A 27,334-nucleotide genomic window follows, 5' to 3' on the forward strand; every position below is an offset into this window, starting at 1 on the left:
AATAGTAGCGACCAGAACTCATTGGCACTCAGTCAATTCGAGCGAACCAATTATATTTCGGAGGGGTGTTCGTCGTAGCTGTTAGCTACAGCTAGCACTATTGCAGGCACTATATGCGCTGGCAAAGCGGTGTCATAACTTTTTAGCTCCGGCGTCTTTCTTATATGCACGCTTGGGGGGATACTTAATTAATTTCTTTCTATAAGTGAAAGAAACAACAGGTAAAACCAAACGCTCACATCGAAAAAAAATCAAGCAATGTGTTGCATAGCAGCCGGGTTGTGTATAAGCTAATGTTTGCTAGCTAGCTTGCAGTTAGCATTCCAGGCGTCTAGCATTATATTAGCTAACGTTAACTCCGTACAAACGATTAAATGTTCGAATTTATATTTGATCATGTTAACTGTGGTGCTGGTAAGCCGTAAATACCGAAACGTAATAATTAGTAAGGTAAAAAAAAAAGTCCATCATTGTGGCTTCCATATTGAGCAGACGCTAGGCTAACTAAGCTAGCTGAAATACACTGAAACGCGTCATACAAAACTCGTAGCTAGCTCAGCTAATTGTCCACAAGCTGCTCCTCTTACAAAATGATAGTGTTATGATGATTAAAAACTAGTATCGATGCGTATTTCATGAGACATGACTTTGTTGTAATTATAATAAAAGGCTGGACAACAGTTTTTATAGAAATATTAACAATTGGAACCAGACATGCAACATGTTTTCTTAAGTGTTGCATGTCTGGTTCCAATTGGTAATATTTCATTCATTTTATGTCATTGATTTTGTAGTCTGTGCATAATCAGAAATATATGAGAGAGAGATTCATTTCTCTGGTTGTGTGAAAGTGAGACGTTTCCTTCCATGGTTTGTATAAAAAGAAACCCTATAACATTCCTACAACATGTGAAGATACCAAATCTTAAGATAAAAATCAGCAGAGAAAAATGTTTGAAAAGATCCAGTAAGGAAAAAAGGTTTCCATGAACTTTTCAATCCTCAGCTGTAATTTGAAGAAGAGCGTATCCAGAAGCTGAAAACGATCTGATAGATAAAGAAGAGCGTATCCAAAAATGATCTGAAAGGGATCACGCACAGTTATAATTATATTATAATATAATTATAATTATTATATAAAAAATTATTATAATTATATTATAACTGTACGTGGTCCCTTTCAGATCATCTATGCAGCTTTTGACCAAAGATGTTATAAGAGGATGTAACTTAGAGAAACTGGTACATTGAGTTGTGCTTAACATTCACTTTTGATCATTGGGGTTTTTTTTTTTTTTTTTGGTAATAAGAGTACACAAACTGTTGGACTCGGCTCTTAATTGATGGATGAGTAGGTGGTTATTAGATGAACGTGTTTTCTCTTTCTCTGTGTGCAACAGCAGCCGTGCCCCGTCGTGTGTCAACCCCCAGCGGAGCTGTCATGTGGCAGGAGGCCCGCAAACATGAGCGCAAATTGCGCGGCATGATGGTGGACTACAAGCGCCGCGGGGAACGGAGGCGGGAATACTATGAAAAAATTGTAGGCTGAGTTCCTGCTCTAACTCATTATCCTTTACATACTGTCTAGTAAATTGGTCAAATTTGCACTTGATAACATATTCTCACGTATTATTGGGATGTGGTAGCTTATTAAGGTGTTGGACTACTGAATGGAAGGTCATGAGTTCGAATCCCAGGTCCACGAAGCTGCCACTGCTGGGCGCCTGAGTATGGCCCTTAACCCTCAATTGCTCAGTTGTATAAATTAAATAAATTGTAAGTCACTCTGGATAAGGCAGTCTGATAAATACCAGAAAAGTAAATGTATATTATCCCAAATATGACAAAATCCAAGCATCAAACACGGAACTGTCATAAAAGATGTCATAACATGTCAGCTTTTTTTTTTTTTTTTTTTAAATGTGCAATGTTGTTGCTTTAGTAAAGTATATTTCTGTAAAAGAGGATGCTGTCTTCTTATCCATCACTGAGCTCAGCAGTTGAACTCTAAAAGAAACGTAAATAGTTTGTTGCTGTTTATTCACGCTTTACATTTTGTATCTCTGCTATATTTTTGCCTGTGCAGAAAAAGGACCCAGCTCAGTTCCTGCAGGTTCACGGCCGTGCTTATAAAATCCACCTCGATCCGGCTGTAGCCTTGGCAGCTGAAAGTCCAGCTAACATGTGAGTTACTTGGACTTTGTGTTATGTTTATTTTTATTTCATGTTTATAGCAGGAATGGACAAATTGGTAGCCCAGACAATGTATGATCAAAGTGTCCGTATTATTAGTGTTTTTATACAAGGTTGCCCAGGGGACAAGTTCATTCAGTAAATTAGAATTTTGGACACTTAAGCAATATGCGAATACTTTATGGCATTTATGAGTAGTAGTTATGATGTCATAAATTCCTGTTAGTACAATACACATTCTCAAGGTTAATCATGTTAAGAGAGAAAAATTATGCTGATCAAATATTTTGTTCATGCAGTAAGAGAACGATACAGCTTGTAGTCAGTATAGTGGCCCATGACTTCCTGACTTGTCTTATTGGAACGTGTTTTAGACTATTAAAAAGGGTAATGAACGTGACCAAGTCGTGCCCTACAAGTGATTCATATAGTTGTCTGTATGTATTAATGCACTTAAATCGAGTTAAATGCTTACTGAGTTAAGTTACTTTTCTGGGCACAAAAAGCGTTTAATTCGGTAGCACACTGGAGATTTACTCTGATAAATTTAGCATTTTTATCCACACCTCTGTAGTTTGCCATGCAGCATACTGTAAGAATGTATACTTATTTGTTAATCACTTTGAATTACATTTTCTTTTCAGGATGCCTTGGCAGGGAGACACCAACAATATGATTGACAGGTTCGATGTGAGGGCTCACCTGGACTACATACCCCCTTATACACCTTCGCTCATGAGCACCACGTAAGTCACTTTTCATTTGTGTCATTTAATGCATTACATTTAAATGGGCCAACAATCCTAAAATTAGAACATCCCATGAAATCCTGTGGGGTTTTTTTCTGGACAATTGATCAATTGATCAAACAAATGGACAATTGATCTTCGTTCTACGAATATTACAAGATTCAAGTAATATAACTAAACAAATAAAAGAAAACTCTTACTGATCTGTCTTAATGATGAGTCTTAAATGATCTGTAAAATGTAATTTAAAAAAATATCCAGTTTCTTTTGAGGAAAAAGTAAGGGATAAAATGACCTACAGGTGTATCACAGCAGGTGCAAATTATTAGAACGTTGTTGTGGAGGATTCTGAAGAAGTCTCGATTTATTTAAACCTTAGATATTTAATTTGGTTTGCTCTTCGTCGTTGAAGTGAGAGGTATCATCATGGTGAGATACAAAGAGCTCACTGTGACCTTCAGAAAAAAGATTGTTGATGCTTAAGTGTCTGGGTAAAGGGATATAATAAGATCTCAAAGGAATTTGTAATCAGCCATTCTACTGTCCGAAAGCCATTTACAAGTAGAGAACATTTCAAACAACATGGCCAGGTCAGGCCGTCCACGTTAATTCACCCCAAGAGCAGACCGCAAGATGCTTAAAGAAGTCTACAAAAACCCTAAAATATCATTACGGGACCTACAGCAAGCTCTTGCTACAGTTGATGTCAAAGTGCATGAATCTATAATCAGAAAGATTGTGCAGCAACCTTTGCTGTCCAAGATAAACATGAGGGCGAGACTGAAGAACACAGAGTGCTTAGTGCATTGTATCGTAGAAATACTAAATCTAGAATTGTAAAGTCAACCTTGTTCTAATCAGTGTTGTATTTTCTTTATTTATTTGTCTTAATATACAGAGTTTTCGGGCATTTCCTGCTCATTTAATAAGTGTTGTTGGTTGCAGGACTCCAGAGCAGGAGAGTGAGGAGAGGAAATGTAATTACGAACGTTACCGAGGCTTGGTGCAGAATGACTTCGCTAGCAGTGAGTGAGACTTCCTATGGGTTTGAGCATTACTGTCTTATAATAGAGTTTTGTGGGAACTGCATGTGTAAGTTAATGCTGTCTTTTTCACAGTCTCTGAGGAGCAGTGTCTGTATCAGATATATGTGGATGAGCTGTATGGTGGCCTGCAGAAACCAAACGAGGACGAAAAGAAAAAGTAAGCACAGCTACCTGAGATTTTATGGTTGTATACATTTAAATCAGAAGGTAATTCTTCATTGTTTGTTTATTATATAATATTTATTTATTTTTTTATCTCGAAGGCTTGCTGAAAAGAAGGCTCAGATTGGCTACACATATGAGGACAGTACAGTCACAGAAACTGATACACGGTCAGATAAAGGGGATGAGGACAACTCTGAGAATAGCGAGTCTGAGGAGGATGAAGTCATTCCTGATATCGGTGTGTCTCATTCCAATTGCACTTATATTTTATTTTTGATATTAAATTACAGAAAACACAGGAGAAAATACGGTTAATGGTGAACGTAGATTAATTTTTGGTTAATGGATCGGTGGCTAAACGTTCACTAAATGTATAGTTAGATCTGGAGTATTACGTTCAGGAATGCCGAAGCGTGTATTTGTAATCTTGTTTACTAGATGTCGAGGTGGATGTGGACGAACTAAACCCAGAGCAGGTGATGGAGCTGAACAAGATGGCCACTCCTTATGGCATGGCGGAAGGAGACTTTGTCTGGTCTGTTAGTTGTTGACATTTCATTTTATTTTGGCAATGCCAGTTTTTGTCGTTTCAAAACACCTGATGCACATTATTACCTTAAGACACCCTTGTTCAGTGGAATGCTTTGAAAACTGATCTAAACTCATTTGTTAGCTCCTCGGTGGATTTATTGATAAGATATAACCGTGAAACGGTGTGGTGTACATATGGCAGGCCGAATAACTGACATGCTTTTGTGGCAGGATGTTGAGAAAGGACAAGGAGGAAGTGGAGGCCATAAAACATGCCAAAGCGCTGGAGGCAGAGAAGGCTATGTACTCAGTAAGAACAAAACCAGTTATTCCCTTAGTGTGACTTGGAAGGCCCTTTAGTAATGTTGCATGTATGGGCATTTGGCTGATAGCCAGCGTGTGTTACTCAGATGATATTCAAATGTGTGTATGTGTGTGTGTGTGTGTGTGTCAGGGCCGGCGCTCACGCAGACAGAGGAGAGAGTTTAGAGAAAAGTATATGAAAGGCCGACAAATCAGCCCTCCAAGGTAAGCCAGTATAAGCATTGCATCACCAACATCAAAGCTATAACGGTCATCTGTTTTGCCACTCTTCACTCACAATTCATGCTTAATTGCAGTTATGCCAGACGAGACAGTCCGACCTATGACCCCTATAAGCGGTGAGTGTAAGGATTTGTTTATTTACCTACAACGCAGGGACATGGCTGGAGAACTCCACTTTAATTCCTTTCTTTTCTTTTCCCTCTCTCACCTGTGACAGGCCTCAGTCTGAGTCAAGCTCAGAGTCACGCTCTCACTCGCGTTCTCCAGGTGCCGAAAAGATCACCTTCATCACCAGTTTTGGGGGCAGTGAAGACGAGGGCACTGCAGCTGCACAAGCCCCACCTACTGCCCAGTCAACCCATGCTCCTTCCAACCCTGCAGGTCATAGCAGGGGCTCCCGGTCGGTAACTTCCCTTTACTGTTTCCCCCTGGCTTTCTGTTGGATGTTTTCTCCTGTCAGTTTTATGCGTGTTGCGCCGTGATATCATTTGGGTGGTTTTGTTAATGTCAGGTCAGGAGCTTTAGCTTTAGGTTTTGTGCCTACTGTTTGGCTGATACAAACACACAGCTAGACTGTGTGTGAGGGCTTTGACAAGTAATCACGGTAACACAGACAGAGCAGTTTGGTATATTATAAGGCTCAGGGCTATAGCACAGATACACTATATGGCTATAAGTATGTGGGCACTTGATCATCACATCTATGATCCCAAAGGTTTGAAGCACACAATTGTTCAGAATTCCTTTATCTGCTGTACTTTTTTGCTTTTCCTTCACTGGAACTAAGGGGCCTAAACACGATCCATTATGACAATGCTCCAGGCACAAAGCATGCCGAAGTTGGAGTGGAAAAACTCGAGTGGTCTGACCTCAATCCCACTAAACACCTTTGGGATGAACTGGAATGGAAGCTGCACCCCAGGGCTTCTTGTCTGACATCCGTGCTTCATTTCACTAGTGCTCTTGTGAGTGACTGGGCAATTACTACAGTCACACTCATACTTTCACCACATAGGCAGGAATGGGATGTTAAACAAGTGTTTATGGGTGTGATTCATCAGGTGTTCACATACTTAGGCCATATAGTGTATTCGTAAGCTTTTTATTTTTTGTTCTCCCATATTAAACCTAAATTACACAAAAATGAAATCCAATCACCGAACCACTGCTTACATAGCGCTTTACTCCTAACCACTTCATCTGTTCCTGAGATACCAGTCTATAGCATGTACCATGACACAAAGTACATGTTTTCGTATTATAGACCGTCATAGAGCTCTATAAAAACTTTGCATGTTGGTGTTTTTCCGTCTGTCCAGAAGGAGACGCTCCTCCTCCAGCCGGTCCTCGTCCTCCTCTCGTTCTTCATCACGACACTCATCTCGTTCTTCTTCGCGGTCCCGGCGCAGTAGGCGTGCACACGGAGGCCGCGGTAGAGACGGACGCCGTTCCCGCTCACACTCTCGCAACCGCTCGCACTCTCGGTCATGGCAACGTGGAAGACGAGGAAGCAGCTCTAGGAGAAGGTACGAGAGAACGCGCTCTCGCTCCACAGACAGGGACAGAGATAGAGGAAGGCACTACACATCACGGAGAAGAACCAGGTGAGAGGAATTGCATGGCATAAAAGACAAGGTGGTTTTGTACACTTAATTAAACTCTACACAAGAAAAATTTAAACCAGAATATAAAACGTTCTTTACTGTGTTCTTACATCCTTTACTTTTATGTATGCAAATTAAATAAACAAGTAAAAAACTTCATTTGATCATTATAGCACTTATCTGACAATGGAGATCTACACATAATCATTTTGCTTTTTTTTGGTAGCTTGCACATATACATACTGTCTACTGTTCCCTAACTAATTTTCGTATACATCACATGTCAAAATGTTTTGTTTTTTTTTTTGTTTTTTTGTTTTGTTTTTTTTTAAACTAAGAGGAAGGAAGAGATCAGATAATGGTGCACTGAATTGTGAGACCAAAATCCATGAAATGGTTTTAATCTAATTGTACACTGCTGTTTTCACGAGAGTTTGTGTAGCATAAGATGTCAGATTATTTTTATTAGTTTGCATTGCAACTCTGACATCCATTTGTCCCATAGAAGCTGTTCTATCACTTTAATTTCCAAAGAAAGCAGTTTTAACATACTCGTTTGATCTTTTCAGCAAAATAAGGTCAATGTGTTTTTTGGTTATTTTTTTTTTCTCTTTTTCCACACAAATTTTTGTAGGTCCCGGTCTCGCTCTCGCTCGGGTGATCGTGGTCGCCGTGGTGGCCGGAGTTCTGGGTACAAGAGAGGCGCCAGCAGCAGCCGAAGCCCATCTCGCTCACTTCCTGCCAGTCACAGCCCCTCCCCTTCCTCTCACTCTGCCCATCCTGCCGCCACCTCTGTACCTGATAAACAGAGAAAGTATGTCATTTCTGTAGTTCAGCCTCTGCATACTTTTAATAACATTATTCTACACACTAATGATATAATCCTTGCTCTGTTTACAACGGTTTAGGATTCATGCTTTTTTAGAATGTATAAGCAGCACCCTTTACAAATTGTCTTTGTCTCAAATTTTCAGGCCTGAAACTCCGGGTGGTAAAGAGACGGGAGCTGCCAAAGTCAGTAAGAATTTGATACGGCTCATTTTGTTGCTAAAGACTACGCCTCCCTCACTCCTGACAGGCTGATACAGTTGACAATCAGTTCTGAGGCACCCACCCACCTCATTCAGTCCCTGGCTCCTCAGAGAGCTTCCGATCTCATTTGAAATGTCATTAGATTAGCTGTCTCCATGGTGATCAGCTCTGCCAGTGCACCCATCGACCACAGTGCCCTCTGTTCCCAGAACACAGTGGTCTTTTCAAGGGCATCTATTTCTAAACCTGTCTTAACTCTTATTATGTATAACACGAGAGCTCAAGAGCGGTCAAATGAGTCCTAACACGAACAGAAAAAGACTATTTGTGTGTTCTCAACCTCTGTGTAAAAATGTGGAAAGAAAAGTGTTTTGTTAAACAGCTATGCGAGGAAACCCCGGTACTCCAGCCTCAGCAGTTGGGCACGCTGGGACAGGCAGTGCAACACTACTTACTTGCATGCATGTATACACACGTTCACACTGTCCTTGTTTCTGTAGTCTCACAGTTAGACTGTACGATGGCAGCAAAAAGATAAAGATGTTTTGTTGTTGACCGCTAACGTGAAAGAAAGAAAGAGGCAAAAATCAGCCACTCCCTCACACACCCGCAGCGCCGACATACCAGAGGCAAAAAAGAAGGCCAGTGCTGTTGTAAATTATCCTCTGCTATCCTGCAGCTCTTTTACATGTACAGTGTGTGATATAAACACTCTCTCCTTTCTCCTATGTGTTAATAACCAAATCTGAATAGAAAACATACACATGCAGCTTGTGGTAATCATCAAGATCTGTTCCCTTATGTAAGCCCTATTATAGTATTATACAATCTCCCCTGCATTTCTCAAGATGTTCTCTGGCACAGTGTTCTTATAACAGCATGTCCCTTACAGCCCAAGTTGACACCCCAAGAGAAGCTGAAGCTGCGCATGCAGAAGGCCCTCAACAAGCAGTGTGAGTCTCGCACCCTTCATTTTGTGTTGAAACCTGCAGGTTATGAGATGATGATGATTAGAACATGCAATCTGTTAAATCACATAGGATTAAAAATGAAATACGTGCTTAAAAATATATTTTTTTAAGCTTTTTTTTTTTTTTAACATGGTCCATTTCAGCAGTGTGTAAACCACATTTCAAAGTCACACTGCTTAAATGTCATCATTCGACACTGAGCAATATGACTAGAGTACCGTAGTGTTTTAAAGATACAACTCCTTCATATGAGGCACGGTGCCACAATAGGTGACCCTGCTGTCTCACAGCTCCAAGGACCCCCAGTTTAATACTGAGCTGAGTTCATTGTCACAGGTTTTTAGTGGGTGGATTGGCTACTGTAAATTGCCAAAAGAAAGATGAATTATATTATTGAATTATTCAAAGGTGAACGTGTGATTACTTCAGACGTACTGCCCCGTGTTAAAACCGTGTGCCACAATTATCCCTCTATTGAAAAACTGAGGGGAAACTGTTGGAGGTCCTCGTCCACTGTCCTAGAATTTCATCGGGATGTCTCGTTTAAAAGGAAGACCAAATCGAAACCTTTCGCACATGCCACTAATGGATCATGTTTCAGTGTCTCAGTAACTTCCCAGAACATTGCAAGTTCAGGTTATATAAGTTCTGCTACAGAATATTTAGAATTTATATTTACATGTAATGTATTTGGGGGGGCACGGTGGCCTCACACCTCCAGCGTTGGGGGTTTGATTCCCGCCTCCGCCTTGTGTGTGTGGAGTTTGCATGTTCTCCCCGTGCTTCGAGGGTTTCCTCTGGGTACTCTTGTTTCCTCCCCCGGTCCAAAGACATGCCTGGTATTGCCTGGCATCTCTGGAAAATTGTCCGTAGTGTGTGATTGCGTGAGTGAATGAGTGTGTGTGCCCTGCAATGGGTTGGCACTCTATCCATTGTGTATCCTGCCTTGATGCCCGATGACACCTGAGATAGGCACAGGCTCCCCGTGACCTGAGGTAGTTTGGATAATCGGTAGAAAATGAGAGAGAGAGACTGTAATGTATTTGGTATGTCGTGTGTGTGCACACCGTTACCACATACCAATTTTTTACACGCTAAAGGTCCAACAATCTTGTAGTGTGTCTTAAGCTCTCATACTGTGTTTGACTCTGCAGGCAAGGCGGATAAGAAGGCAGCACAGGTTAAAATCCAGCAACAGGAGCACAAGCGGCAGGTGAGTATCTGATTTTAGTAGGTCTCATCGGAGAACCCTGGTTTTCTAACATACACTGATGACTTCATCTCTGCTTAGGAACGAGAAGGAGTGCTGAGAGCAATGGCACGCAAAATTCGCATGAAGTAAGGTGTCTTTTGTAATCCTGCATTCACACTATCAAGAGACAAGCCACTGTCATCTTTGTCTTGTGTAGTGACCACTACTGTTGAACTACTGTACATGCAGTGTCCTGTTTTTATTTATTTGTTTGTTTGTTTATTTGGAGAGAAACATTACTAGCTATATATAGTTAATTTGGCTACTTAAAGATTAATTAATTAATACAGTACACAGTTAATAAAGTGTTTGTTGAATTTTCATATTAGGTGTTGTTGTTTATCATACTAACTTCACTGGCAAATTTGAAAAGCAATCGAACTTTACTAGCTACATAAATGTGCCAGGCTGTTTGTGCCAAAAAGCTCTTCTACTACCTTCCAAGCTTTGTTTGTAATGTCTTTGTGCACATTTTGTACTCCGTTCAGTGTTATGATGTTACTGAAATTGTGGGTTAATCTCAAATGTGTACATTTGAAAATGGTTGCTTGTCACATTGCTAGAGTGACCACAGGTTTAGATGCCTCTTCTCAGCGTATGTAATCTAATGAGGATTTTGTGTTGTAGGGAGCGAGAGCGGAGAGAGAAAGAGAGGGACGAGTGGGAAAGGCAGTATGGCCGCCAAAGTCGCTCGCCTTCACCCAATTCCAAATACAGTGAGTAATTTGGCACACTTTTAACTTTGCCCATAATTTCAACCGTCATATTTTTATCGTTTGATTCTAATCCTAAACGTATTTACAGGTCGGGATTATGGCTCACACAGAAGGTAGGTGAACTTGAATCAGATCTTAATACAAGTTAATACCTTTGGAGTCATGTTTTATTTATTTATCTATTTATTTATTTATAGCTAAAATCTGCTTTTTATTCTTACCGCAGGAGGTCCCGATCCAGATCAAGGAGTCCATACTATCGATACTGAACACCAAACCCGTTGCTGTGAGAGGACCGTGGACTTAGGAAGAAGCAAACAGGCAGACTATTTCAGGCACATATATGAAAAGAAAACTGACGGGTAGTTAGAAGTAATCTGGCTCCTAACCCTGCCTTCTATTTAAAGGTCAGAATACCCTGTGGTATAAGTGAATGTCTGATTTCAACAAACACTTATTTTTCTCTCTCGTCCTGTTACTCATCAGAGAATACAGAGGTACAGAAATCTTACCTTTAAGAATATTCTCCTCATGGAGAAAAAAGTCCATTTATGAATGTGAATTGCTTTTGCAGAGAGGTTAGGTGTATATAGGATTAACTCGGTCCTGTTTGTTTTGTACATTTTGATTGACTTTTCCCATCACAGAAATGAGAATTGTCTAAAAGGAAACTAAATGTGTATTAAAGACCCAGACTCAACTTTGTATACAATATATTCATCCAAGAATGTCTCTGAATTTCACTCAAAATGTAAATATCAGTCAACGCCAGTGCTGTTTTACCCAGTATAGACTGCAATATGCTCAAGTCTGAAACGCTTAAATAAAATGCTTCCAAAGTATGATCTACCTAAAGACTGTTGTTTTACTACTAAATCCAGGACTTTATACCTGTAGTATTCTATTAATACAAGAATTTCATTTACCTGCTTTTTACCCAAATCTTTATTTTATTGTATTTACGCCAGATGGCGCAGTTCTGCATTCAAAACACTGCCATATTAAACTGAATTACTGAAAAGGTTCATGATCTCCTTATATACCGATATATATTTTTTATCTTCATCAAATCTAACTATTACAATACAATGTATGATGCAAATGTGTGGTGATAGGTTTATAAAAAGAAATAAGTTAAACTTGTACAGGTTTGGTTTCGAAATCAGGCGGACAGTAAAAACAGCTTACACACACACACACACCTGTCTTTGGGCGACCTCGATAAACCCACTTCCTCCTCACCCACATCCTTTAGCCAGTAGAAGTATTTTATTGCTATAAAGCAGTAATGCTGTGCCTCATCAAAACAACAATTTGTTTTGTTGATGTAATACAGATAAGGATACAGCTATGTGCCTGGATCTAATTGGGTGATAAGATACGATTAATAAATAAATTATACTGTACACATGAATAAAGCTTAATGTCGAGTTGTTTTTGTTTCCATTTCAGAATAGAAAAGGATAAGATGTAGTAAGATCATCAACACGTCCACGTGAAATACAGACTAAACCATTTGCATCTTTAAAAGGGGAGATGAGACAAAAGACCACAGAAGGTCTTTAATTTAGTGTGTTTAAAACTTGTTCAGTTAGCTTATTAAATCACTTCTGACTTATAATTGCCTAGAGTTATAACAAGAACAATAAAACTCATAACCCAAAACGTTACGCATCAGTTACTCCCAACATCCCGTATTCTGATTTAATTGTGGATATGGAAAAAAAGTTAGAAGTATATATAAATGGGCGTGGTTAATTTATAATTGGGCGTGGTTACGTGCGATTGGGCGTGGTGTATGATAATTGGTCGCCCCGCCTCCTTCTTTGGGCGACTAGCTGCCTGAACTTGAACACTGACGGGTAGAAGCCTGAGACCGTGACCACAGCCGGCGGAGATAAATCCTGTGTTGGCTTGTTTGTTTTCTGTATTTGTTTTATGACCCCGTTTAAGCCGGTATTGTTCAGTGATTCGGGACATCCTATAGGTAATTAACCCCGACTGAAAGCCGTGGAGCTTTGTGCGTAAAAAGCTCATAATGTCCAGGCGCAAACTTGGAAGCCGACCGCAACACCTGAGCGTGATTGAAGGTAAGCTTGGAAAACTTTTATCCACGTCTCAAACCGCACGTTAGACACGTGTACGCTGTAAAAAAAACTCTGTACACTACAACTGTAAACATGTAATGTGGCACAGTTGACATTATTTTTTGTAACTACACCGAGCTGCTCTGCGGTTTTTCTACCCAAGACACCAGCAGTGGAAACAGATCAGGTAAAGTCTACACACCATAATTCACTGATTCCTGTGTTAGTGCTGAACCCTGTGTTCAAGAGTGATGTCTTATGATTTATGACCTGACAAGTGTCAGAAACTCGACAAGACTCCAGCTGACAAAACTAACCAGGTCACTGTTTTAGAACAGAATTGTTGAAATAAAACTTGTCTTCTTTAATAGCTGGTTATTTCGGATGATTGTGCTGGATAATATTGACTCTGTACCTTGGTCAGTTTTTGTCCAGTGTGGAGACCCAACACGCCACTTTACTTCCTTATTGCATCTTTCTTTATTTCCCCCTTTTTCTCTCTGTAGTAGTTCATTCAAGTGTTATTACATTTAATTAGATTTTATTTTTGGAGTTTTGTGGAGACGGTGATGCGTTTTTTATATGTATAAACAAACAAACAAACAAATAAATAAATAAACGCTTTAATTCAGACATGGCTGTGTCGAGATAAAATGCCCAGTCACAGTGTTAGATCTGAACAAGGTTGACCTAATTTTTTTTAATATAATAATAATAAAAAAAAAATTCCGGACAAATTAATACAAGTGATAATGGAGATGGTTGCCAGATTGAACCGGCCAATCTGTGTTTTCAGACCTTGACTTAAATAATAAAAGCGAACCCAGCCTACAAAACAACACTGTAGCTTGTTTATTTGTACCCAATGTACACGTTCAACTATCTAGTGCGTGGAAAAATGGGTCCAATGAGGAATCAAGGTCAATCTGGCAACTTTGCGCGCCTTTACCTGACCGCAGGACGGTGCAGCCGCGCCTTGTGCGCAAAAGCAGCAGCATCAGAAACAGGAAAGGTGACATTTCTGGGTAACCACGAGTGCGGTCCTGCCCATCCACGATGCTGTCTGTGCCTGCAGCGGGCACCAGGCAGGGGCACCATGTCCAGGGCTGCTAGGGACAGAACCTCTTAAGTGTTACCTGCAAGAACCATCCTCCATCAAGCACAGAGATTAGAGATGTTCCGCTTACTGCAAAGACAGTCATTTTTAAAAGTTTAGTGTAAACAGTATATTGACTGTAGTCACAGCAAGTCGCAACATAAAATGAGCTGAGCTGAGGTTTGTTTATTAACTGTGTTTCAGTTAGAATTCTTGCTCATCATCAACAAAGTTGTAGAGCATGTATCAGCTCACCAACTACTGTAACTGTATCCAATCGCTGGTTTGTCAGTGTAGACGTAATTACAGTGTCACACAGTGAACCCTACTTAGTTCTGCTAACACTTTTGCTCTTTTAACAAACTAACCGTGTTCCTGTGTAGCGTGAGCACAAAAGCCACCTTAGGAAACGCAGAGCTTGTGAGAACATGCAAAAGGTGACTTGAGTGTGTGCTATGTGTAGAGTGTCAACGTGCTGAAGCGGTTGGTAAGTGTCGTCGCTGTGTGCAGTAGCTGAGCGAGAGTGTTTCCTGTCTGAAAGCAGGCTGAGTGGCGGAGACACAGGAAGTGGCCAGCATCTGCTGACCAGACAGTGTCCGAATGAGGGTGTCAGATAAGCACGCTTCATGGGCCTGTAGAGAAGCGAAAGTAACACTTGACTAGACAGCCTGACACAAACATACAAGTTAAGAGCTATTTGAACGATGGTTTAGGCTAAAAACGGTTAAGCAGGTCATTCTGAGCTTCAGGGGTATACATGTGACTGTGATGTGAGGGAGAGAGTAGCTCTTTGTTGAAAGTTCTTAAGGACTTTATTTATCTATTCTATAGTTAATATTGTCAAAGATCACTTGACCATGTTCAGTCTGCACTCTGACCCCAACCTCTTTAGTTGGGGTATGTGAAGAAAAGAATTCCCCTGTGCTGTAATGTGTATATGTGGCAATAATAAAGGCTTCTATGCCCCGTTCTATTGAGTTTTGTACCTCGATCAATGCATTCAGAGCAGCAAGCAATTTGCTATGATCAACATAGAGCTGTTTTGATACTGATACAATAAGCACATGATACAGTATTGTGCAAACAGCACACTCTTAATTGAAGCCACACCACATGTGTCGGGACTGATGGCCATAGAAGCCACGCCTCATTTATATGGACTGACAGGCCTGACAATAGCCATGCCTCCATTACTGTCACCAAAAGCCATCAAAGCCATGCCTCTTTTATTCAGCCTGACAGTCATAGAAGCCACACCTCCTTTACTAGAAATAAGCCTGTTTTTATGCTTTTTTACAAACTTGTTTTGGAAGCGGTAGGGAGAAAGCACTTTCATGTCTGTGGCTTACGAGGCACGTCACGGGTCACGTGAGTTACTACAGAAATGTTTTTACACCACTGTGGCAATTCACCTGTAGGGCTGTAGGTGATGTCAACATCATGAGTCACAGTGCAGTTTTCTGGGAGTTTTGCTGCTCAGTACTACATCAGCCAACTGGTCATAAGCATACTGTAGATTTGTTTCAACCACCAGTTTACTTCACTTCTTTCTACTTGTTCAGTGCTCATCTAAACTGCAGCAACACTAAATCTGGTAATAGCTCATGTTTCTGAAGTTTTGCATTTTCACCCATGCGTTTAGCTAGAAGTAGTGTACGAAGGTGTGTCTTTACCTGTAACTAGTTCCTCTTTCTCATCTGTTTTGTTTGACAGACAGACTACAAACAGCCTAGAAGTCTATTCAGGGCAGGCACTTTGAAGCATTTCTGATAAATCTGCATAGACAGCACAGAGCCACTTGACGGGCAGTCTGTGTAAAAGTGAAAATGTAAAAGTGTGAAAGAAAAACGCACAGTGGAAAAACATTTGCGTTTCATTTCCTTATGAGTAAGAGAGTAATAAGTATTTACTGTTAATTATCAGTATTGTATTATCTGAGAGATTAGACCAATAGAAAGACACACGGATCGTAGCCAGTTCTTAACCTTTGAATTAGTGCAGCTGTTTTGTCCTGTTAACAGATGCACCTATTTGTGAGTCATGATGATTGTAGGTAACGGTGCCAAGGGAAGTAGGGGGTAAGTTGAATGGCCTAAGAAACACAAGCGTGCAGTTCCTGTCTAGAAATGTAGTATCATATTCTGTTGGGTGGTGTGTAGGATAAGGGAGAAAAAAATTCTTCATGACTATACTTGTGCTTGTGACCTGTCCTTCAGATGCCCCAGAGCCCATCGTGACTCCTAGCTCACCCAGCTCTCCTGATCACGTGGATGAATGCAGCGATCTACTGACATGCGGTCAGTGTGGTCTGGCCTTCCCTCTGGCACACATACTTACCTTCATCCAGCACAAGCAGGGAGGATGTAACCACACTAGGGCTGGCCCGGTGGACCACACGCCTCAATCTCCAGCCAATCATGCATTCCGACATGGCCCAGGCGTGCAGATGAAGACAGACTACGTGGAGCTGAAGAGGACAACAGGCAGGCGTTGGGAGAAAGAACCAGGTGTGAAGGCGGAGCTTAACCAAGCAGGTGAGGTCTTGGTGTTAATTAATGTCAGTCTTTTTATTGTCCTCCCGTTTAACGAACATGCCCCCAGTCCGTCTCATTAGGTCACCGTTGCTGCAGCGCTGAGGCCTCTGTGAGTTAGAGACGCTGACACTAATTGTATGGAAGGGAAAGGCAGTAGGGTTACACACTGTCTTGCATAAACACACACGCATTTGTACACACCCTGGGGGTAAGAGGAAAGAGGTGCACACCTGAGCATCTCCTTGGCTCGGTCTCTCAGGTGAAATGTCCAGGTAAACAGAGAGCAGCCAGGCCATGCAACAGCCCAAGTCCCATAGTAGTGTACAAACACACAAACACGCACAGAGCTCCCATTCAGACTCTTCAGCACCTAAAGAAGTGTTTTAGTGTCAACAAGAAAATATTTTTTTCCCCTTAGTTTTAGCCAAAGCATTTTGGGTGTGCACATTTTATTTATTTAAGTTTTACACTTCAGTTAAATGGCTAATTCAAATAATAATTAATGGCACCCTGTCTATCCCAAATGTTGGATGTCTATATATCCATGCCCAAATCGTTATATTCTTGCTTTTAATACAATGTGGATTACACTAGTCTTAAGTAACTAAACGCTACTGTACACTAGGAGGGATCAAAAAGTTCATATATTTAAAATTACGTTCAGAGAGGAACAAATTCATCAGCTTCCTGGTTTACCTGCGGAAGGTGGAATGATATCAGATTTTACCAAAGCTAAAAACTATGTTTTTTTCATTTTTTTACTTTATTGTAGGTCATAACGTGTTAAAAACTACAAGGCTGTGTGACATTACTGTCTGTGTGGCTTTTCTCAGGTTTCCACCAGTCTCAGAAACATGCCATTATGTGGATTAGCTACATTTAGTTGCCCCAAGGTGCGAATGTGTGTTTGTCCATGTGATGGACTGCTTGCAAATTTTCTTTTTTTTCTTTTTTCTTTTTTTTTTTTTTGCATCAGGCTCAAAGCTCTTGGGCAAAATGGAAAAAAGTAAACTTAAGACACTAGACACGTCCAGGTTGTTCAACGGCATCTGATGTAACACAAACTTTTAGCAACCTTAACCGACCAGAGTAATAATCAGTCAATCCGAGAACAACTGACGTGTCTGAATTTGCATATTCTTCATCACTCTGCAAACCCAGATGTTGGCCAACTTGTTTTGTGCCTTCCAGCACGAGAGCTTCTTTTGCTAGGCTTGAGTCATGCTGTCCAATGAGGATTAAGTAAAGTTCAAACATTTCTGCAGCCTTTTTCGCAGTGCCTTGTTTGCTGATGTTCCCTTCTTTCTTTCTTTTTTTTAAACTATCATGACGTGTGTAATGAACATTTCATCTCTAACCATTAATACATTTCTGTCAGCCAGGGCACTTACTCAGCTGCGTTGCTCAAAGCTTACTAAGAAAAGAAAATCAGAGCATTTAGATTATTTGTGTATGTGGTTCGACAGTAATCTGTTGGGGTCACTAGTCTGCTCAGGTGCAACTGTTGCTCTTTACTTGTCCGCCTAGTAAACTGTGACTTCCTGTGACTTCACTTGCACCTCGGCTGCAGCAAACCAAATCGAGATCCGCTGCTACCGTTCCCTGCTAAGCTAAGCTAACGTGGCAGTTTATTAAAGGTGACAAGTGTTCGCCGAGGGACTCGGTGGTTATGACTGATCATTATCTACAGTGCACACACACATGCACACCGACGTGCACATGTTTGCACTTCCTTCCTTTGTGAGGAACTCAAGGGACAGACGGCTCTGCTTCTGTCTGTCCATGTTTCTGTGTCTCTGTGTAACACAGGGTTGAGTCCCTCTTCTTTCACGCATGTGACAGTATGTTACTAAGCACAGGTGTCGAGGCAGGACTAACTTCTGAAATTCTGTCTGTTATTACGATGAAGTAAATGGCTCTCGGAGATAGTGTGTGCGAGTGGATGAGTGAGGGACAGTAGTTATAAATCTGTTCTTTCACTCTGACTCATCCACTGAAAATTCAGTTACCCCACAACAGTTCCGTGTGTGTGTGTGTGTGTGTGTGTCTGTGTCTGTGTCTCTGTTTCTGTCTGTGTGTCTGTGTCTCTGTTTCTGTCTGTGTGTCTGTCTCTGTTTCTGTCTGTGTGGCTGTGTCTGGGGGGGGTCTGTGTGTGTCTCTGTCTGTCTGTATCTCTGTGTGTGTGTGTGTGTGTGTGTGTGTGTGTGTGTGTGTGTGTGCAGCTGTTAAAGTAGCCAGTGCCATGTTATGGATCATTCAGACAATACATTGATACCCTATCTTCTCTATTCTCCCTCATTCTCGTGCTCTCATTATTCTTTCCTGCGCTCTCTCTCTCTCTCTTTCTCTCATACACACTCACTCTCCCACCTTTTCTTTTCTTCCTCCATTCCCGAGGGAGAGAAGATTTCGCCTGCTGCTCGTTAGAGCTCCCAGCCAATCTGCATTTTTAATTAGCAGTTATTGCTTCTGCTTAATATGCAAGTGCTACCCTGGGCCAAATGGGAATCCTTACAAAAAGAGTGAAGGAGAGAGAGAGAGAGAGAGAGACACACGGGTTGGGTATTGTATTTCACTCCAGGACCTCGAGACAAAAGCCCCCCCAACCCTTTTTTGCACCCCTCCCCTGTCTCCTCCACCCAAGGGAGAGATTTGGAGGCAGAAGGGGACTCACACGGAGGGTTTCAAGGTGCACTCGTTGAAGTGATGTTTTTTTCTAGGTTGCTTAATGGCATGTAGGGCTTTCTCTCTTTGTTCTTAAGTCAAACTTATATTTTTCTTTTACTTTTTTTCCACCGTTCCTTTTAACCTCCCTCCCCAAGGCTCAAAGGCATGTCTTCTCCTCTAAGCTCTCTCCTCTCTAGGCCTCGAGTCTTAGACAGAGGGCAGAGGCAGAGACACTTCATAATCTTCTCACCCCTCAACCCCCCTCCCAATAAAATACAGAAGGATTTTGACTCGAGGAGACATGAAAGGGGCTTATACCATTCAGCCCTGAGCCCTTTGGCAGCCAAAAAAAAAAAAAATTAAATGCATTATTTTTTTTTCCCTTCAATTTTTGAGATCCTCTTCCCCATTTTGATTTATGCAGAGGCCCCATTTATCAAGCAGGCTGACTCAGGGTTCATTTGCATAAAGCCTTCGTTTCGCCTCGTTCCGCTAATTAGCAATTTGCTGCTTAATTGGTGAGTGGCTCTCAGGAAAAAGAGACAAAGCTCACCATATATTTGAAGATATCCTTCGACCTCCTTTTTCTGGCAGCTTCAGTCTTTGTCCTTGTCACACTCTCCTACGGGCACACCTAGCAACCTTGACCCGGGCAAGGTTACCGACGTTTTGCCTAAGTTTGTCCTCTTTGCCTCTGTCTACAACCTACAGAAACAGAACTTTGCACCTGATTTAGCTTTCCACTGTCTCTCTCTCTCTCTCTCTCTTTTTATAAATAAAGACTTGCTGTCACAAACATACATACCATTTTAGTTCTTATGACTCCGGCTGTAGCCTGCCCTACTTTTCACGTTTGCCGTTAAACCTGTTTCTGCCCTGCTCAAACGAAATGACATTACAATCTGCGAGCTATGGGCGGCTTCTTCTGACGTCCTGTCATTTTCATGCTGCAAACTGTCTCGTGCATTATCACAATACATTCTCGCTCATGACCTTAGGCAGAAAGGGATGTCATTTTCTTACTGGACTAGCCATGCCTGTTCTGGTGGCCCCTGTTTTGCATTTTCATTTTATTTCATTTTACCTGTATGCCAGAGCTCAGTGTAAATTTGAATTTGTGCTTTGGATAATTTAAAGTTCTTAGAACTCGAAGTCGGGACAACTAAATAGAGAAAGACAAACGACGAAAAGATAAATCTAAACTAGTCTTTTTTTTTTTTTTTCTTTTCTTCCCCAAAGGGATTATGGGTGGTTCAAATACAAATAAAAAATGACCCCATGCCCACACACCATAACTGTCTCCTTTGGTTAAGGGGTCTTGTATGGTCTGCATTTGGCGGTTGAAATTTGTTTAGCTCTTGGTTGTTATGACGCAATAACACATGTCCAAAGCAAAAAAGGTCCTTGTTCCATAAAAGAACATGGCAAATATCTCTGCAGATATTTATTTTTGGACTGATGTGTAGGCTGACCTTAAAACCAACTCTATTCAAATAATCTCTGTGTAATTTCTGTTGCAGATGAGCCATCCAGTTTTACCTGCCTGGTGTGTGAGTGTGTGTTGCCTAGTGCATGGGCTCTCCTCCAGCACGCCCAGCACACACACTCCCTGAGTCTCTACCAAGTTGAGACCAGTCACCCACAAAAGACCAAAGCAGCAGCCATGATGGATCCACGCCATCTGGGTGCCACACTGGCCTCCGCGTTCCACACGTCCACTGGTGTTAAACGCTTGCCCCGCTCCCATCAGCCCCAGAGCCATGTCCCCTTGTCAGGACGACGCGATCTTCAGAGCCTGAACTTCTCGCTGTGTCTGCAGCGGCTGGCAGAGGTGAGCGTTGGGAATGGAGGAGTCGTGCCCTCGCCATCTCCATCTCCACCAGCAGCTACTCCATTTCCTCACTCGACCCCTCCATTGCTAGGCGCCTTCTCCTGTGAGGTCTGTGGCCAGAATTTCCAGTCCTTGCGCAGCCTTTCGGCTCATCGGCGCACACATGCCACTGAGAAGCCTTATCATTGTGCTGTGTGCCAGCTGTCCTTTGCCCAAAGTGGAGAGCTAGCTCGACACATGAGAAGTCATCGAAAAGCTCCAGAAAGTTCATTTAAAGTGTCAGAAAGCTCACTAAGACTGCCACATCTCGCTGCCGCGACTGCAAACGAGGACGGGAAAGTCCCAAGCAGGTTTTCTCAGCAAGGATATGGGGATAGTCTGCATCAGGAAGGTGACCCTGCAGGCACAGGGTTAATCCTGTTGGCATCCCAGCCGGGTGGTACGAACCGCAGTTTACAAAGGTACTATCAGCTTCAAGCAGAGGTAGATGAGGAGGTGCAGGTGGAGCCGCAGCATCCTTCACCCTATGGCAGCCCATCAGAGGGTTCGCTAGACAGCGGAGAGACTGGCGAGAGTGGCATCGCCAGCGGAAACTGTACTCCCAAGAGGCCTGAGCGCGACAACGAGAGAGAGGGTGAGGTGGAGGCAGAAGTGGAATGCGTGAACGTCGTGCAAGATTGGCAGCAGGACACAGAGAGGCGCCAGTCTGCCGGTCGCAAAAAGAAAGAAGAGGCATGTGAATTCTGCGGTAAACGGTTCCGTAACAGCAGCAACTTGACAGTGCATCGCAGGAGCCACACGGGCGAACGGCCTTACCGATGCGGTTTGTGCAGTTATGCTTGTGCCCAAAGTAGCAAGCTGACACGCCACATGAAAACCCATGGTAGCCGTGGCTCTCGAGCCCCGTTCCAGTGCCAGCTCTGCTCTGTGCCTTTTACTGTTTACGCTACACTGGAGAAGCACTTAAAGAAGACACACGGTATCAGCCATGCCACGGTTGGAGCTTTCAGCCAGAACACGCACTCTTTAAGCCCACCTCTTGGATATACCAACCATGCCATAAAAATGGAAGATGATCCCACTATCGGGCACTCCGATACCCCAGTCCAAACCGTCAAAGAGGCTGTGGAGTTGTCCAAAATTCTCAAAGAAGAGGAATCCGAGATGATGGTCAGCACCGATGGTGCTCCCTCACCCTCTGTTGAAGATGGCAGTCATAAAGTAAGCCCTCCAAGCACTGCCTGAACATTGAGGAATCCTTCTGGGGTTCATACTGACCATAGCCAGCACACCAGATGCTTGAATCTGACTCTACCCAGCCCCTGGTCAACAACTCCCTTAATAACTGGGGCACCAAAACTCAAATATTTGTTAATAGGAGCCACATTCTGGGGCATGTAGTTGACCAGCTATCCTAGATCAGATTACAGTCAAGTGCCTACATGTAGACAGCTGTGACCATTCCTGTAAGGATTCGGGACTTGGTATATTTGAAACATTTTGCACTCATTACGGTGAGTGATTTGACTTGTGATTGTCTAGTCTGTCCAGGACTACTGAGACCGCATTATGTCTTTCAGCCTCAGAAGAAAACGGGAGAATCAGCCTAGAGCAACGATGACCAAGAAAGATCAAGATAGTCTGTATACGATTCTTATTAGTTTTTGTTATAAGATTCTTAGTGGTCGGTTATTTGTAAAGAGCTCGGTTTGCTAGGAGAAAATACGCACTCCGTTTTAATTTTAAAGTCATACTGATGTGGAAAGTAACATTTTTTTGTAATGCTCTCTTTCCCCAACATTTTTGGGTGAATTATACTGCCATTTTTATTTTTATTTTTTTTGTTTGTTTGTTAGTTTTTGTTTCAGCTTGAAATCCTTTTAGACTTGGAAGTTTAATCCGTGTCCTGAACACTGGAAATTAATTTTGGGATATTGTTTATAATTAGCACAGTTTGGGTATGTGGCAATGGGCATCAACAATCATAAAACCGATTTCTGTGTTCCTAATCGCAAACATGCATGGCAATGTCTTCGGGATCTTTCTGTAAATGTATCTGAAGTCAGCGCTTACACATTCTGTGCATTGTAACCTATTTGTCTCTAAACCTCTAGCTGCTCTTCTATGCATAAAGCTTAATTTTATAATTCAAAAGAAACGGGTTGCTGTACGCTATATGGTCTGTATTGCTGTTTACAGATTAATGTTCTGTTTACAGATTATGTTTGTTCAATTGCATGCCATGAACTGTTAAGCTTTTCTTTTGCCCTGTGTCTTTTCTTGGGTGCTGCATGTTGTGTGAGTGCACAAATAAAAAAAAGCTTGCTTCAGAGGAATGACTGGGTGGGGAACAGCACTGACCTGTTGCCTGGAGAACCTGCTGTGTGAGCACTTGCGTGTGTGTGTGTGTGTGTGTGTGTGTGTGTGTGTGTGTGTGTGTGTGTGAATATACATATGGGTTGAAACATGTCTTATTGTTTGTATGCTGAAAATGTTTATTAGTTTATTTTCTATAATTATCTATCTGTCATCTGTCAGGGAACTGTTTTTTTTCTTTAACACAAAAATACAGTTCTGACTATTTGAATATAGACAAATGTGAAAGGCTGTTGGGCACGACAGTGTCCACCACTTCAGGGAACGACACACTGTACATAGAGCGCTTCACTCTTCCTAACGATGATCCACTTTCTCGTTTGCTTTATGGCTATTGATTTTTTTACTTATATCTGTTATGTATGTGTAATATTTTCAACTAGCGTTCCATGGGAAGCACATGCTTTGTTTTTTTTGTTATTCTGTCCCCGTGCAGGTGAATATTAAAAAGAATGATGCAAAGTTGTCGGCCCGTGTGTGTGTGTGTGTGTGTGTTTGCAATGGAATGGAACCTGCCGCTACTTGTTTTGAGAATACATCAAGAATTCATCCATGTTTGGACTGGAGAGCTGCTCTTCTTCCAGCTTACTTCCTTTGAATTGTGCTCAGACTCAAAGGTCATTCAGAAAGGCTACACCTGTATTTGCGTGGGTTCCAATAAGCACACTTTGCCACCGATATACTTAACTGTTATTACACTCAGTAGCCGGTTTATTAGATATGCCTACGTCATGGCTCTCAGAACTGTAGGAACATCGGAGTATGTACTGGTCACAGATACATACACCGTGAGCGGAGAGAAGTATTCAGACACATTAGATTTAGGGTTTTAGTATGCTTCCGGTGCACATGTCCATTTCAGATCTACTCATAATGTCTTGAGATTTTGTGTTTAAACTGTGTACATGTAGTCAGTAGCAGGAAAAAAATAATAAAATAAAAAAAACTGATAGGGATTAACATATTTAGACATTGTTGAAACACTAGTGGAAAAAGCTACAGAGCCATAGCAAAGACTTTAAACACCCTTGTCAGTACGTGGTATAAGTTCTGCGCATTACACAGTGTTTCCAAAGAAAGAAGATATTTCAGACAAAAGTCCTTCGTCGGCTGTGAAAGCAAAGCACTTCGGCAGCTGTAGGTGAAGGTACTGTACACGCATCCATAGTGTGTTTACCTTCTTTACAGGATTACATTCATTTTTTTTTTCATAAATCTTTAAAAAAAAATAATAATAATTCAAGCCCTTTTCTCAAAACATTGTTAAACCACCTAATTACAGTTATTACGGTAATTTTGAGTCTGATGCTATGAGCCTGGCACACCTGGATTCATGGATATTCTTTGTCCTCTTTGTACGTAGAACCTTCTGGTCTTTCGAGAAATATTCAGCTGGGTTAAGGTCAAGATATGTCTAGACCATTCAAGGATGTTCACCGACATGTCCTGAAGCTGTTTCTTTCTCTGTGTGTTCCGGTCGAATAAAGGTTATCTTTGGATACAGGTTCTGAGGTTCTGATCACTTGTGTCATGACCTGTTTATGTAACACTTGGCATTCAGGGCAAAAATATTCCAACTTGGATGGAGCCAAAGAACATTTGCCAAAGATCTGTTGACTTTATGTTGAAGGTACACATGATGTGCTTCATTAGAAGCTTAATAGAAGAGGATAATTATCATATATTTGTTCCTTTCCTTTAGTCTGTATTATAACTCATTAGCTATCTCTCCATGCTGTATGTTATTACGTTATGTTACTGTAGCTAGCACCTTTTAGATTTTCTGGGTAAGTAAAACGGCACACAATGGAGCTTTTAATTCATCTATGGAATCAATAGTGAATGTAGGATTTGTCCGCTTGTGCAGGACCTCAGGAGTTCCATCAGTGCACCCATCTGGTTCATACTGGCCACTTTATCAGACAGACCATTCACAGGGTGTCTTAATTGTCCATTAGGGCTTCATCTGTGTCAGTTTGCAACCATGACATCGCTGGTTTATGGTTGGTGGACTGTTCCCCAACCCAGCAAGGGCTTTAAATACCAACAGTGCTGCTGCATAGGATACACGTACACACTATACATACACACGTCTGCTGAGAATGACACACCACAAAAATAAAAAACACAAGTATTGACATCGTTGGTCCTGTTGTGGTCCTGTTCCTCTGATGGATAGAGTAGGGAGGTGCTACGAAGTGACCTATATGGTAGGTATAGCCACCAAATGGTCATTGAGAGAAAAAGAGATATTGACATGCAGTTGTCTGGTAAAAACAATCTAACTGAACTTTTATGTGTTCAGAGGATAGAATAAGATGCAAACACAGAAAGGGTCATTATTCATTTATAGGTCAAGCTGTGAGGTCACTGTGGTGAGACTAAACCAGAATCCCAGGATTATGGAAGAGAAGGTTCTGGACAGGGTGCTGGTGCGAGTTACAATAATGGCCGTCTCCTTTGTAATGGGACAAAACCAACACGACAGCATCTTCAAACCAAAACCCCCACCCCACCCCATTCTCCATCTAATGATAGTGCTGCTCTATGATCCCTATAGCTCATTAACAAGCAGGCTTTTTAATGAGCTTTCAGCATGGACTGGGGGAGGCTGAGTAGCAGGGACCATATGTAGCTCTCACCCCGATGCCCAATTATCACTGCGTCAGAAGAACTACAGAGGGGGAGGCGTTGGGCAAGCACCAAACCGTGTCATTTATACCCCTCCAGTTTAGCCAAATTCCTTTCACTGGCTCTCTTTAGGGGAGGGAGAATTACAGGTGAGCATCCTGGGACCTGCACCACCCCTGCTTCCCCATCAACACCCTCCAACTCCACAGAAACACACACACACACACACACACACACACACACACAGTTCGTTGAAAGCCACACAGTTCATACAACACCATTTGGTGACCACACAGACCTAATTACATAATGTAATGTGAGAATGTGAGAATGGAGATAGCCCCTGGTGGGGCTTCCACATCATCCCAGGTGCCCTTTGTCTCAGCTGCCCCACATCTCAACACCGTCACAAAGGCAGCAAGCTCTGCAGAGCTGAAACTGGCCAGCACTCATCCCACTTTGACTAATCTGAAGGCCGCTCCTCTCTGCCCTGAGCTTACCTGACTAAACTGCAGGTGTGTGTGTGTGTGTGTGTGTGTGTGTGTTGTGTGGACTTTGAGCAACATGCCTTCGAGTGACTACATAGTCCACAGGCCTTTGTTTGATCCGGTGGGTGAGGCCTCCGCAGGTGTACAGGTCACACTCAGACACACTGTTGTCGTCTGAATGTCAAGAGAATGTCTGAAAGGCAGTTATGTTTAAATAACCCAAGGCTCTTTAGCCTGGTTTTCTAAACAAAACAAAAAAAAAAAGATCTCAATCTTAGGATAAAAGCATATTTTCCTGAAACAGGAGGTCAAAACACTTTTTTTTCTAGGTCCACAAATTAAAATGAAATTCTTCTATAAAGGCATTATACAACCACATTGCCATAATTGACATCAAGCGCAAATATTTGATATTTAAATTGAAATTTAAATAAAAGTCAAATTTATCTAGTCTATCCTGTTATAAGATTACCATGTACCATGTATAAGATTATCATAAGATCGTTTATTTGCTCATTTCTTTTTATTTTTTGCTATTATTTTTAGAAATAAATAGTGCCGGTAGAACAAACATGGTTAAAAAAATTAATCGAATGAAAATATCCAGGAGTTTTAATCATTTTAAATGGAATGGTTTATTGTGATCGGGACATCTTTGACACCGTACGAGATATTTATACTTGACTTTTTTTTTTCATTTGTTTTCAGTTAAAGGCTAAAGGTCAACAACTGAATTGGCTCAGTCAGGTAATAATTCTCAACGGCCTTCAAAGATGGGCTCATAAATTTACTTACATTTAAATGTGTTCAGCTCAGGCA

The 27,334-nt window shown here is 41.7% G+C and overlaps 2 protein-coding genes across 6 annotated transcripts; both read left to right on the forward strand.

Annotated features, from left to right (window-relative positions):
• The first annotated feature begins 59 nt into the window (after positions 1–59).
• LOC113636179 (CLK4-associating serine/arginine rich protein) lies at positions 60–11,647 on the forward strand. 4 transcript variants are annotated; one of them, XR_003439017.2, is made up of 21 exons: positions 60–221; positions 1,401–1,540; positions 2,087–2,184; positions 2,838–2,939; positions 3,888–3,967; positions 4,061–4,145; positions 4,252–4,391; positions 4,592–4,688; positions 4,916–4,994; positions 5,139–5,212; positions 5,305–5,346; positions 5,448–5,630; positions 6,550–6,834; positions 7,469–7,648; positions 7,809–7,852; positions 8,759–8,819; positions 9,992–10,050; positions 10,129–10,175; positions 10,717–10,805; positions 10,894–10,918; positions 11,032–11,376. XR_003439017.2 is itself a non-coding variant. In XM_047822418.1 (21 exons), exons 2-21 carry the CDS (start codon positions 1,442–1,444, stop codon positions 11,072–11,074), a joined length of 1,908 nt encoding a protein of 635 aa, XP_047678374.1. In that variant the 5' UTR covers positions 61–221; positions 1,398–1,441; the 3' UTR covers positions 11,075–11,647. The 4 variants fall into 4 exon arrangements, 3 of the variants coding, with proteins under 3 accessions (XP_047678374.1, XP_026992012.1, XP_026992062.1); XM_047822418.1 differs by having other exon boundaries at positions 61–221; positions 1,398–1,540; positions 7,809–7,848; positions 11,032–11,647; XM_027136211.2 differs by having other exon boundaries at positions 61–221; positions 7,809–7,848; positions 11,032–11,647.
• A 986-nt stretch (positions 11,648–12,633) lies between these two features.
• Positions 12,634–23,861, forward strand: znf296 (zinc finger protein 296). Of its 2 annotated transcripts, XM_027136416.2 has the most exons (4): positions 12,634–12,895; positions 13,056–13,079; positions 16,205–16,522; positions 20,710–23,861. In XM_027136416.2, the coding sequence occupies exons 1-4, from the start codon at positions 12,844–12,846 to the stop codon at positions 22,263–22,265; spliced, it is 1,950 nt and encodes a 649-aa protein (XP_026992217.1). In that variant the 5' UTR covers positions 12,634–12,843; the 3' UTR covers positions 22,266–23,861. The 2 variants fall into 2 exon arrangements, with proteins under 2 accessions (XP_026992217.1, XP_026992290.1); XM_027136489.2 differs by lacking the exon at positions 13,056–13,079 and having other exon boundaries at positions 12,635–12,895.
• The last annotated feature ends 3,473 nt before the right edge of the window (positions 23,862–27,334 follow it).

The sequence above is a fragment of the Tachysurus fulvidraco genome, chromosome 13 (assembly GCF_022655615.1).
Source record: "Tachysurus fulvidraco isolate hzauxx_2018 chromosome 13, HZAU_PFXX_2.0, whole genome shotgun sequence".
Taxonomy (NCBI): domain Eukaryota; kingdom Metazoa; phylum Chordata; class Actinopteri; order Siluriformes; family Bagridae; genus Tachysurus; species Tachysurus fulvidraco.

Excerpts from the sequence above, each read along its gene's own strand:
- LOC113636179 (XM_047822418.1), top strand. The coding sequence starts at position 1,442 with ATGTGGCAGGAGGCCCGCAAACATGAGCGCAAATTGCGCGGCATGATG. Across the intron at positions 4,995-5,138 it reads CAGAGAAGGCTATGTACTCA|GGCCGGCGCTCACGCAGACA; the intron begins GTAAGAACAAAA and ends TGTGTGTGTCAG. Across the intron at positions 7,849-8,758 it reads AAGAGACGGGAGCTGCCAAA|CCCAAGTTGACACCCCAAGA; the intron begins GTCAGTAAGAAT and ends TGTCCCTTACAG.
- znf296 (XM_027136416.2), top strand. The coding sequence starts at position 12,844 with ATGTCCAGGCGCAAACTTGGAAGCCGACCGCAACACCTGAGCGTGATT. Across the intron at positions 13,080-16,204 it reads CAGCAGTGGAAACAGATCAG|ATGCCCCAGAGCCCATCGTG; the intron begins GTAAAGTCTACA and ends CCTGTCCTTCAG. Across the intron at positions 16,523-20,709 it reads GGCGGAGCTTAACCAAGCAG|ATGAGCCATCCAGTTTTACC; the intron begins GTGAGGTCTTGG and ends TTTCTGTTGCAG.